The sequence below is a fragment of the Elaeis guineensis genome, chromosome 6, assembly GCF_000442705.2.
Source record: "Elaeis guineensis isolate ETL-2024a chromosome 6, EG11, whole genome shotgun sequence".
Taxonomy (NCBI): Eukaryota; Viridiplantae; Streptophyta; class Magnoliopsida; order Arecales; family Arecaceae; genus Elaeis; species Elaeis guineensis.
In genome coordinates this window covers 7,360,526-7,373,063 of record NC_025998.2, presented here as the reverse complement: position 1 = coordinate 7,373,063, position 12,538 = coordinate 7,360,526, and the positions used below count along the sequence as shown (strand labels likewise).

Sequence of the window (12,538 nt, the reverse complement as noted above, 5' to 3'; positions counted from 1 at the left end):
GGCATCAGGAAGAAAAAACCGCTGGCAAAGCGATCCAACAAAACATTGCAGAAATTGGCCATATGCTGCAGGCAAGAGAAAATAAGCATCAAGATGAGGCATTCAAAAATCATCCAAAACATTGAAACAAATATTGTGAATCTTTCCAGCTAGTTATCATTTAAACTGACAAAAAATAGAGGGGGAAGAAAGGAGGAAAAAATAGTACGATCGTTAAGACCTGCATTTGCGAGTTTTTTGTTTTGGTGATATATTTGCATGTAGATATTGAGTTGTATCTTTTGCATGAAAGAATGATTGATATTCTTTCATAATATTGAGCATTAGACCACATCTTACACAAATCTCCAAGCATGCTAAACTTTTCCATTTATCCACCTATAAAGATCTCGAAACAACTATTGTGCGGTCCATATTGGATTCGCACGAAAGAAGGTGAATCCTTCTTTTGCACGAAAGATACAACTCCTATCCTCAGTTGCTGCACTCTTCTTGTATCCAACCACTGCTATCCCCTCCAACATGCTACTCCAAATGACTCTTCATGTATACATAGAATCCCTTATGCATCATTGTTGGGCTTGTTATACTCATTATGTTAGAAAAATTGTGGGAATGCAAGAAGATGTAAGGATCATTGAAAATCACTAAACCAAAAAAAAAAAATCTCACACAACATTTTGTTCATTGGAATAGGAATTCTAGCTTTCATCCTATTCCAATGTTTAGTATGACAATAAATTTAGAAATCATATTGTCTATCATCAATCTTTCAATTAAAGCAATTGTAACTTTACTCTTAAGTGGAAGGAATGGTCACTTTCATAAAAATAAAAATTAATTATATTTTGAAAATAGATTTATTAATAGCATTTTACATATAAAATAACAATAAATAATATATTTGATATGAGTTATTTATCTTTAATTATGATATAAAATAAATATGAATATGTTTAATTAGAAATTATTATCTATTAGGAAATAATAAAAATACTCAATAACATGCATTGTAATATCATATCAATTATTAATTAAAGTTTTTTTACCATGTATCATTCTAATGAATAAGAATATATTGTTCAATGCATAGTAAATTATAAAATATAAAAATTAACTATTAATTCATATTGAATTATAAAATAAAAAAATATAAATGTAATGGATAAATATTATAAAATAAATTAAAATAAATCAAAAAGAAAAATAAAATTTTGAAAATAAAGAGTAATGGCATGGTTTATTAAAAATATTAAAGAATATATAATAAAGTACAAAAATGTATCTTATTAAATTTACAGAATATGGATAATGATGATAATAATAATAATATGAACAAAAACTATCATAACAAAGAAAAAAAAATACAAAGTGAAAATAAAGTAAAAGTATTAAAATATAAACTAAAATAAAGAATATAAGAAAAATATAGATTATAGTAATCAAAGAAAATATTGAAATAGTAAAGTATTAGTTCAAAAAAATTACAAATATAATTAAGATAATATGGAATTGATTATATTCTAATGTTTAACTAGTTAAATTAAATATGAGAAAATTAATTGGTATTTCTTTATCCTATTGCTATCCAAATAATGGAATTGGTATCATGATGTTCATCCCCTGCCTCCCCCCATTCCATTCTATTACGATTTCCATTTTTACCAACTAAATGTAGCATAAGATCACAAAATATACCACGTGGCAGGAATTAGATTATTGTTCCATTTTGATGGCTAAGCAATTAAACAAGCGAGAAATAAAATCAGGAATTTCCAAACAAATATCATTCATTCCTCGATCTGAACATGAATATTCCTTACATAAACATGCAGGTAGGATCAAATTTCTCGCAGCAGGAGAAAAGACTATCGATCCACGGATCCAAGGACTGCAATCTATATCAAGTGCCTGTGACTAAATATAATGTGAGGACAAAGATAAGGTGTGCCATAAAAAAGTAAAGGACCAGAAGGACAGGACATTGGGCATTATTCTCAAGAAAAGAAAAAAAAAAAAATGAAGAGAGCAACAGAGGTCAGTCTAAACAGTACTTCCTTGCAGAGACCTCGGCCCCAAAATCCCAACCCAGTCTCCGTAGAAATCTCGAGAGGGTAAATGATGCTGCTGCTGCACGGGAAACACGCAGGTACCAAAGCGTTGTAGTTTTCTCATTGTCTTCAGCCAATAAAAAGAAAGAAAGCGCATCCATTTCTTCTATTTTCTTCTCCCCCACTCTCTCTTATAAAAGCCAGCACCGAGCAATTAATTCAGTTACAATGGCTTATAGTCTCGTAAGCAAACCCACATAATTAAATGGAAATTAAGCGAATGGGATGTAGAGAAGAAGAGAAGAAAATGTTTGTGGGCTCTTAGCGGTCCCACAAGAGAGCTTCGAGGCCGGTCGGAAGAATCCCCTCCGGCTGTCCTGCCGCCGTCCATGCGTGGTCGGAGAAGAGCTCGTACTCGTCGGCGCCTGCCATCCACGGTGGCGGGTACGTCCAGGGGTCCAGCGAGTCGTGAAGCACGTAATCGCCGCCCCACGACTCGGCCGAGTCGAAGAACCCATCCCCGAGTCGCGGCAGCTCCACGATCTCGCCCAGCTCGTCGGGGGACTCGTCGGGACAGGTGGGGGTGGCGGCAGAGGGGAGGTCCATGGCGGCGGCGCGGGCGGCGGCGGCCTGGACGTCGCGAGGGGAGAGGGTGGCGGGGCGGGGGAGGGAGGCGGCGAGGTCCGGGAAGTTGAGGACGGCGGCGGCGCCCTTCACGCTCAGCGCCGCCACGTCGTGGGCCCGCGCGGCCATCTCCGGCGTCGGGAAGGTCCCGAGCCAGATGCGCGACTTCTTACGGGGCTCCCGGATCTCCGACACCCACTTCCCCCACGCCCGCATCCGCACGCCGCGGTACACCGGGTGCTTGCTCCCGTCCCGCCCCCGCTTCCCCCCGCCGCCCGTGAAACCCTTCTTCTTCGGAGACGGTGGCGGCGAGGAATTGGCGGACCACGAGCATGGCATTGAGTTCCTGCTGGTTTCGGTTTCGGAGGAGGCCATCCAATGTGTTCGATTCCGAAACGGCTCTCAGATTATATGGATTTGGATCGCTAAAACGCTTATTTTCTGGGAATTCGTGTTCGAAGGGCGGCGGAGGAAAAGTTTATTGGGGTTCGGTCAATGACAAATGGCCATTTGGATTTGAAACAGGGAAAGGAAGAGTAGAGAGAGAGGGCAAATGGGATTCGCTAAAAAGATTGAGATAGGTTGCTATGTGGGATCACTTGATTGGAAGAAGAAGAAGAAGAAGATAAACTTTTCTTTTCTTCTCTTTTCTTATGTGTTATGGGTGTGGAGAGAGAAGGAAAGAGTAGTGAATCCAGGAGGGGAGGCCAGAGGAAGTGAGGGTGGAGGGTGGGGGCGTGGGAGGGTTTTAGTAGGGAGTGGAAGGACTGGACCCCTCCTCAACCGAGGTGTGCAGCGAATTGATGACCGAGTGAGACACAAACTATCCATTTTTCCCGTGAGGAATTGGATGGGTCCGCGCTGGGCTCGGTCTCTTTGGTGGACGCTACCCCTTTTGTACAATAAGGGTGGCTCCCCCTTCTACCGTGTCCACAAGTCTTCAATGCTTCCTTTCGGCATTTCCACCTTTATTCTTCCAGTGCTCTGCTCTCTCTCTCTCTCTCTCTCTGTTCAAACTCACCCTTCCGAGTTCTTGTGGGCTTCAGTAATTCTTCATCCATTTTGGAACAAGAGCCAATAGCTATGCTTTCCACCTAGCGATGATGTCGCTTTGTTTAATTTCGGCAAGGTAAGATCAATATTTCAAACCACCCTTCTTTATTGAGAATAATTATAGGACCGCTGCCCATCATTTCGAAAGAGACATGAGAATTATTTGTGCCAAATATTAAGTGCAAACACAAAAGCTTATGTACGATGGAGAAGGTTTCACCAATCATTCTTCCGCCGCGTCCAAAAAAAAAAAAAAAAAGCCTAATATTTATATCCATCCAATAATTCCCCGAGTTAAACACTTGAGAAAACACTTAATATGAAACGATCTCCGTTCTTAAAGGAGGGTGCAAAAGCTGATCCATAGCCCAAGTCTTTGCACGAGTTTCTTCTGTAACTATGGTCTCCCTCCCTCATTAGAATGGGTCCCAAAAATGAAGAAAGCCCATTGGGAAAGGTCCTCGTTGCATAACCAACCTCAATCAGGCCTATCTCAGCAAAAATTAATTTCATCAGAAAATCATGGTCTTCAGAAAATTGATCTCATCAGGAGGCCGATCTCGTCTGAAAATTGAGGTCGATGAAAGTCTGACCTCAATATTATCTGGATGTGGCTACAGTCCAAGTTGAAGACTACATCGATGAACGATCGGTCTATTTCTCCAGTGGCATCAGTAAGAAACCGACGTACTTGCCTATCGCGATAGTCTTGATCTACAGATCGGATTCTTCAGCTGCCTACAGTATCTGATACTTCAGATTAGTTATCTATCGATCTGACTTACCAATCCTACTTAGCGAGTCCGGGACTGCTGGCACGCGGGTCACTCATCCCAGGCTGCTTCCAATCCCTTTCATCTTGCTTTGACTAGTGATCGATCTGGATATCGACATCGACCAAACAACGGGCGGTCAAATGAGGCTGCCATGCAATTATGTTAAGTTACATCAAGTCGAGTCATCCTGGTGTCATATCTTAAGCGTTCTGCTCCACGTCGTGATATGACACCACAAAGTCATTAATTATACCACATGCATGTAATGAGGCCCGTCGCCGCGAACACCGGTGTGCCAGACAAAAGGCATGCTCACTGATGGGGCCATTTAAAGATGCCCCTATACAGCTCCATATGATAGGACGCTATTGGAATACATTTTCGTCCTTTCATCTTTCACCCTGCTCTCTCTATAAATGGAGGTAAAAGAAAACCCCCAGAAGGTATGCATGTTTCAATACTCAGAGTCCAAAATTCTACCTTATTCGCTTCTCCATCTCTTGAGCTAAAAATTGACTTGAGCGTCGGAGTATCTTCGTCGGAGCCATCTCTGATGTAGGCTTTTCTTGTAGGTCTCTCTACTGTCATCGGACGTCGTCGATTGACTTTTCCATCCAACTCGAGTTGATCTTGCCTCTATTCGTCACACCACGAGCCCTCGCTCCTATTCTTGGCCCTCTAGACTGTCCTCTCTCTTTGACGAGCGATCCTTCTCCATCAGTTCCCTATCGTTCTGCACTCAAGCATGACGATCCGACTATCCCACCGGAGATGAGCCGCAACAATTTGGTATGCCAGATAGGGAGGAGGAGAAACATCCTTCTAGGAGTTATAATGATCAAGACAAGAGCGCAAAATACTTTCCTTAGTTTCGCTTGTCCCTCATCGTGGTGTGATGCATTTTTGATGACTTTCGAGGAGTTGAATGCCTCGCGACTGAAGGAAACAGTGGACCAGCAATAGCTTACCATCTTGGTGTAGTAAGTTAGAGCACTAACAGAGGCTGTCCACAGTCTTCAGCATACTACAGAGCAGCAGCAACAGCAACAATGGTGGACAAAAGATTCGACGCCGCGGGACGCACCCTCCAAGCAGAGTCCCCGACCCCGTTCTCTATTCCGCCACTCGTCTCGATGCCCCACTAGATGGCTTCTCAATCCGTCCGACGGTCGCACGAGCTGACTCTCGGTGCACTCTACATGCCACTTTCGGTGATTATCGGTCTCCTTCTCCTCGACAAATTTCACACAAAGGGAAGAGACTGCAATCTCCATCAAGGTCTTCTTCTGGGGAAGGTTCTACCCTCGGATATTTCAAACGTCTCGATGAATCTTAATGGTGGCTAGATGAATATGACCTCAAGCTGAAGGAGTTTGATCACTGCTTGAATCAGCTCCAGACGAATAATTGAGATCCTATCGGTGAGCTCGACATCAGCTCCCATCCATCTTTTTCTCAATGAATTCTCGATGAACCAATTTCAGATCGGTTCAAGATGCTGCAGGTGGAACCGTACGATGGCTCCACAGATCTGCTTGACCATCTTGAGAGCTACAAAGCTCTCATGCTTCTTCAGGAGGCATCCGACACCCTCCTCTACACCACCTTTTCGATCACCCTCAGGAAGATCACCTGAACATGGTACTCCGAACTTCAACTGGAGAGTATCCATTCATTCAACCAGCTTAGACAGCTCTTCTTGCCATACTTCGGTACCAATCGAAAGGCGCTGCGGACATCCGACAGTCTTTTTCCGTCAGACAGCAAGACGGAGAGTCTCTATGAGAAATTATGGCATGCTTCAACACTGACACCTTCGAGGTTTGAGACCTCGACAGTCGACAGCCATTGCAGTCATAAAGTGGAGACTACGTAGCTCTAAGTTTTCCTATTCTCTAAACAAGATGCTTCTCCGGATTTTATCGAACTCTTCGAGAGCGCACAGAAGTACATCTGAGGCGAGAAGGGCGAGAAGGACCGACGTCGATCTGAGGACAAGGACCTGAAGAAGATGATCAAGAAAGAAGAAACCTACGCGGGACCCAATCAAGTTCGGCTGAGAGGGAGGCCCCACCTTCCGACCAAGCCTGAGGCCAAAGAACTTTGGCCCCAGATACGATTCCTACATCCTTCTAACTACTTCTCATACACAGATCCTCATAGAGATAGAGGGGGAGGACTATCTAGACGACCCCAGCCGATGAAGACAAGAGCAGCATTTTGTAACCAAAGGTGTTACTGTCAGTTCTATCACGACTATGGCTACAATACTGAGAGGTGCATCGAGTTGAAGAATGAGATTGAGGATCTGATAAGATGGGGATACCTCGAAAAGTACATGCGGAACTGACCTAAGCAGCTACCAGATAACTCTCAGCCTCCGCTGTGCCCTGACAAGAAAGTTCATACTCAACCTATGGCGGGTGTGATCACCATGATCTCGATAGGACTAAGACCTCTAGGAGTCGATGACTCAAAAAGCTCCTCTAAACATCGATGATTAAATGATGATATCGTCTTCTCCGAGGAAGATCTGCAAGGAGTCCAAACTCCTCATGATGACACTATTATTGTATCAATGATGATAGCTAATTATAATGTAAAATGATGTCTTATTGATAATGAAAGCTCAACCGACATAATTTTCTATAATTATTTTTCTTAGATGCGATTTTCTATTGATCAACTTAAGCCAGTCAACGCTCCTCTGATTGGGTTCACCGATGACTCGATCGAAATAGAAGGGGAGATAAAACTTACTATTACTGTCGGAAGACCACCTCGGCAATCGACCATGCAGCTCAATTTTCTTATAGTCCAGATTCCTTCAGCCTACAATGTTATCTTGGGACGATCCAGATTGAATGCGTTCTGAGCGATCATCTCAATGTACCACTTCCTCGTGCGCTTCCCAACAAAAAAAGAAATCGATGAAATGAGGGGAGATTAGTAGCTAGCCCGACAATATAACTTAACCATAGTCAAAGAAAAGAAGCTAGTTGAAGCTCTTCCCATCGACAATGAACTAGACCAAAGAGAAGAAGAAAGTTAAGGAGAACCCACAGAGCGACTCACCTTGGTGCCCCTCAATGAGGACCCAACCAAAACTCTTTAGGTCGGATCTTTCTTAAGCAACAAACTGAGGGAGAAGTTGATCAACTTTTTGAGGAAGAATACAGATGACTTATCTGGTCTACCTCAGACATGTCAGACATCCTACCTGATGTGATTGTTCACTGACTAAATATCGACACCAAACACAAGTCGGTGAGATAAAAGAAAAGAAGTTTCACTTTCGAGCAATAGAAGGCCATCGACGAGGAGGTCGATAGATTGCTAGCAGCCGACTTCATCCATAAGGTGACCTATCTGGATTGGCTCGTGAATATTATGATGGTCAAGAAAGCTAATGGTAACTGATGGATATGCATCGACTATACTGATCTGAATAAAGCTTGTTAGAAGGACAGCTTTTCACCATTCTTGATTGATCAACTGGTCGACGTCATATTGGACTATCAGCTGCTCAGCTTCATGGATGCTTTCTCTGGCTATAACCAGATCCGGATGGCATCGGAGGATGAGGAGAAGATGGCATTCATCACCAACAAAGATTTGTACTGTTACAAAGTCATGCTTTTTGATCTCAAAAATGCTGAGGCTACATATCAAAGGCTGGTCAATAAAATTTTTAAAAATCAAATCGATTGCAACATGGAGGTCTATATCGACGACATGCTTGTGAAAAATAAGAAAGTTGCTCTCCATATCGACGACCTGATAGAACCTTTCAACACCCTGAGGATATTGAAAATTATGTTTCAAAGCTAATCATCAGTCTGTTAACAGTTATGCTTTTGTATGTAAATTATATATGAATTGTAATTAAAAAATATTATTTGATTTTTTTATCACTTTGTGTACATCTTTTTGTTAAACTTTTATGTTATGATGAAGTCCTTAGGACTATTTTAATCGATATGGGAGGATATATCATTTAGTCTTTAAATCTATTTGCGGCTAAACGATATACTATTACTAGGATGATAATAATTATCAAGTGTAGGTCATTGTGTGCCATATGAGTTGGTTGTCTCCTTGACTAAGGAGTGTGGAGATACTGGTATAGTATGCTAGTGAGATGTAGGAGTACATCCCATCGAATATAACCAACTGCTTAGCACTCTATTGTCAAGGATAGCTCGCAAAGGATATGGATATAAGTGTCCCTTTGATCTGAGATCACCATAGTGACTTGTAAGTAACTCACTATACTTTGGTGCCAGACTATCTGAATTTTTAATTCGGTACTGAAAGATTTTTGGGTACAGTCAAGTACTTGTTGAGCCGGTGTGTAAGTCAAGATGGGATTGACCCTTCCAGATTTTAGGAGTTAATGCATCATTGTATTTTAATTTAGTAAAATCTCAATCGAAATAATCTATGTGATGGATTTGAAAGATTGAAATATAATGTGAATGACTCATTCAGGGTTGATTGTTAAATCCTAAATCATTCTGAGCATTTAGAATCAAAGAAATGAATTATACGGAAACCATATGCCAATAGATTTTTGAATATTGCTTAGCAATCATTCGACCTATCTAGATATCGAGTATCAATGCTAAATGATCACTTTGATTAGTATAAAAATTTATTCCTATGCTACCGACTTAGGTTCGAACCTATGGGATCATACTCAAAAGAAATTTTTAAATCAGATGGCTGATCGACGATTGAGATACATCCAAGGGTATAATCATCAATTCGATTGATGGTTAATCTTATGCAAAAGTTGTAATAAATTAATTTGTTAAGGATTAGTGAATTATAGAAGGATTAATTAGTAACTAGATTGCTAATTAGCTCAATTTGATTGAGCATTGAGGTTTAGATCAAGTCTAGTTGAATTGGATTCAATTAGGTTTGATCCGATTAGGTTATGAAATGACCTAATCGCTAAAGATGTTTTGATTCCTGATTTGATCAAAACTTAGGCTTGATTAATTTTTAATTGGATTAAGATTTAATTAATTTGATTGTATTCCTAATTTGATTAGGTTTAGTTATCTAATTAGGTCTAACCTAATTTGATTTGGTTAGAACCTAATTGGATCAAGTTGGAATTCAAATCGATTTGAATTTTAAAGTCTCATGCGACACCTTTTCTCCATGCCCTAATATTCTTCATGCAGATATCTAATTTGCGTGAGAAATAACCCACACAAAAGCATGTTGTCACCTACTCCTTGGATAAGGATTAGTTTGGTTTAGTTTGAATTCGAAGGAGTTTTGAATTTGAACTAAAACTGATCCAATCTTATCTCATCTATGTTTGAATTCATGGTTTCATGTATGCAAAAATATTAAAATAAGAGTACATAGTAAAAATTTAAAAATTTAGATTAAATTTAATTTAATCTAAGTATGCATAAGATCAAACTTTAAAATCATAAACAGGATCTACATATGTGAGATAAAATTCAGATACAGAAATCAAACAGAAAAAAAAATAGAGAAGATCTAACCTTCATACTTTGGTACGGATCGATCTACACCACGAACTGATGATCATGGATGTCTTCCGAAGATCTCTTAAAATCACATAAGTATCCGACTTTTATGGGTATCCACACAAGACTTCGATCTAATCAGAAACTTCTGGATCTCACTGGGATGCTAGCTTCTTTACAGAGATTGCATCTTGACGGTTGAATAATCTTCTTTTCTCTCAAGACATTCTTAGAAAAAAAAAAAATAGGAGGATGATGATCTCTATGCTAGAGATCATGAGAAGAATCTTTTCTTCTTTTTTCTTCCTAAAATCCATGCACCAAATCTCTACGTTAGAAATGAAGAAATTTTATCCAACTCTTGGACAAAAAGAAGAGAAAAATCATATCCAAACTAGGACAAAAGATAGGAGAAAAGATGTCCTAATAACCAACTTTTGATTGTTGGTAAGAAAGAAAGGATATGATCTAACTTACCTCACACCCATGACCTTCATCCCGTGCCTTTCTCCCTTTGATTTTTCCACACACGTCTCCCCTTCTTTTGGGCATCAAAACCTGATCACATCTAGTTGGTTACATGCCCCATAAGATGTTTCATTTAAATAGGAGAGGAGATTGATTTTAGGTAGGAGATGAGAGTCCAACTCTCCTAGGATTCTAGCCTTTTTGATGCCGCCCACAAGTCTCCTATTTGCATCCATATTATCTCACAGAGAAGGAGTTTGAGAGGGCTTCTTACATGCTAAAAAACCTCGTGCAAAAGGGAGTGGAGAGTGGCACAAAAATCTAGTAGGGCATGGGGCTGATTTACGGCGCATGGAGGGAGAGTTTAATCCACATGGGACTCTTCTTTAGATGGTAGATTTAAATCAAATAAAATTCTAGCCAATTTTAATCATATTAAAAATTGATTAGACCCAAATAAATTAAAATCCTAATCTGATTAGGAGCTCAAACTATTTAGATTAGATGTCACCTAATTAGAGGAGTCCTAGTCTATTTGGACTCTCTCTTGGTACTTGAGTCAAACTCAATTTAATTCTAATTCAATTAGGATTTAGTGCACCCATGAAGAGAAGGATTTCTAATCCAAATAGAAACCCAAACACTCTTAGTTAGATCCTAGTCTATTAGGAATTAAGTCAAACCCAAATCCTAATCAAACAAGGAATTATCCTCTTATGCAATTTGGTTATCTCATAACTCAGTTAGGCTTGATCAAATCAAACCCATATCGAGTCGAATTAAATCTAATTTAATTAGACTTGATATAAACCTCATTGCTCAATCAAATTGAGCCAATTAGCAATCTAATTGCTAATTAATCCTCCTATAACTCACTAACTCTTTAGCGAGTTATTTAATTACAATTTTTGTATTAGATTAATTATCAATCAAATTGATAATCAAATCCTATCATAATTCATAATCGTAATTCAACCATCTGATCAGTCAAAAGTCTCTTTGTGTGTAACCCATAGGTTCTATTCTATCTGATAGTGAGATATATTGTGATCCCTATCACAATATCATCAAAACTCCTTTCAATAGGTTGGAACCATTCCAACTCTACCCATCAAGGATCATCGATCATCGAGATGATGCTCATGGGTCTCACAATCCACTAATGACATCTAGCAGTATGTAGTGACAATCCAGCAGAGTAAAAAGTAATGAACTTCTAGGTGCAGTTAACATATGATACAGTCCCTCTGTCGTAAGTCCTGATCAGATGATAAATCATAGATAAATCATCAAACCTCATCATCGATCATATGATAGATTTAATCAGCTCGAGTTCAAGTGTGATTTTTATGAAAACTCTTTTTCATCAATCACATTGCTATGGTCATAGACTTAAGAACTCAACTTCTTAAATCTCATAGGACTACTCTCTTCTGCTAGGATCGATAGATTTTATCTAGGCATATATCCTACTCCTATAGTGGATCAACTGTAGTCAACATCCACTATAAGGACTCATTGAGTCAATATTTATGTGTAGTCAAACTCCAGCAGCCTCACTGCGAGTAGTTGTAGTACCGCAGATTAAAAGATCAGTCATACTACTACAGTATAGAAAAAGTCACTAATGAGTGAGCAGATATCCATGTGATTTTTCGTGCTAGTCACGCTCAGTGCTAGTTATTCTCTAATAATCATCTGTACTCTTGCTCTAATGTCATTACACCACAAACTCGAGACTCATCTATCCGAAGAAATCGATCCATGCACTGATCTATCTAGGTCAATCACCATCTCCATGATGATCCTATAATCAGGAGCAATTTAGGAATTAATCATCAATGACACATATCTCAAATTCTCAACTCTTTGAGAATGTGTCATCATCTTGTTAATCCTTTAGATGATTCATCGAAATATAAAATATGAATGACAATATAAATGCCCAATAAGTACAAAATTATGTCCTAGTAATATGATATGTGTCAGTCAAGATTGACTTCTAGGGCATACATCCAACAATCCGACCATCTCACCACCCACCATAAAATGG

General features: G+C 39.6%; 1 protein-coding gene across 1 annotated transcript; it reads right to left on the bottom strand.

Moving 5' to 3' along the window:
* Window positions 1–2,150: 2,150 nt before the first annotated feature.
* On the bottom strand, window positions 2,151–3,597 carry LOC105047429 (ethylene-responsive transcription factor TINY-like). Its single transcript, XM_073259038.1, has one exon. The coding sequence runs from the start codon at window positions 3,048–3,050 to the stop codon at window positions 2,373–2,375; it is 678 nt and encodes a 225-aa protein (XP_073115139.1). The 5' UTR covers window positions 3,051–3,597; the 3' UTR covers window positions 2,151–2,372.
* Window positions 3,598–12,538: the final 8,941 nt, after the last annotated feature.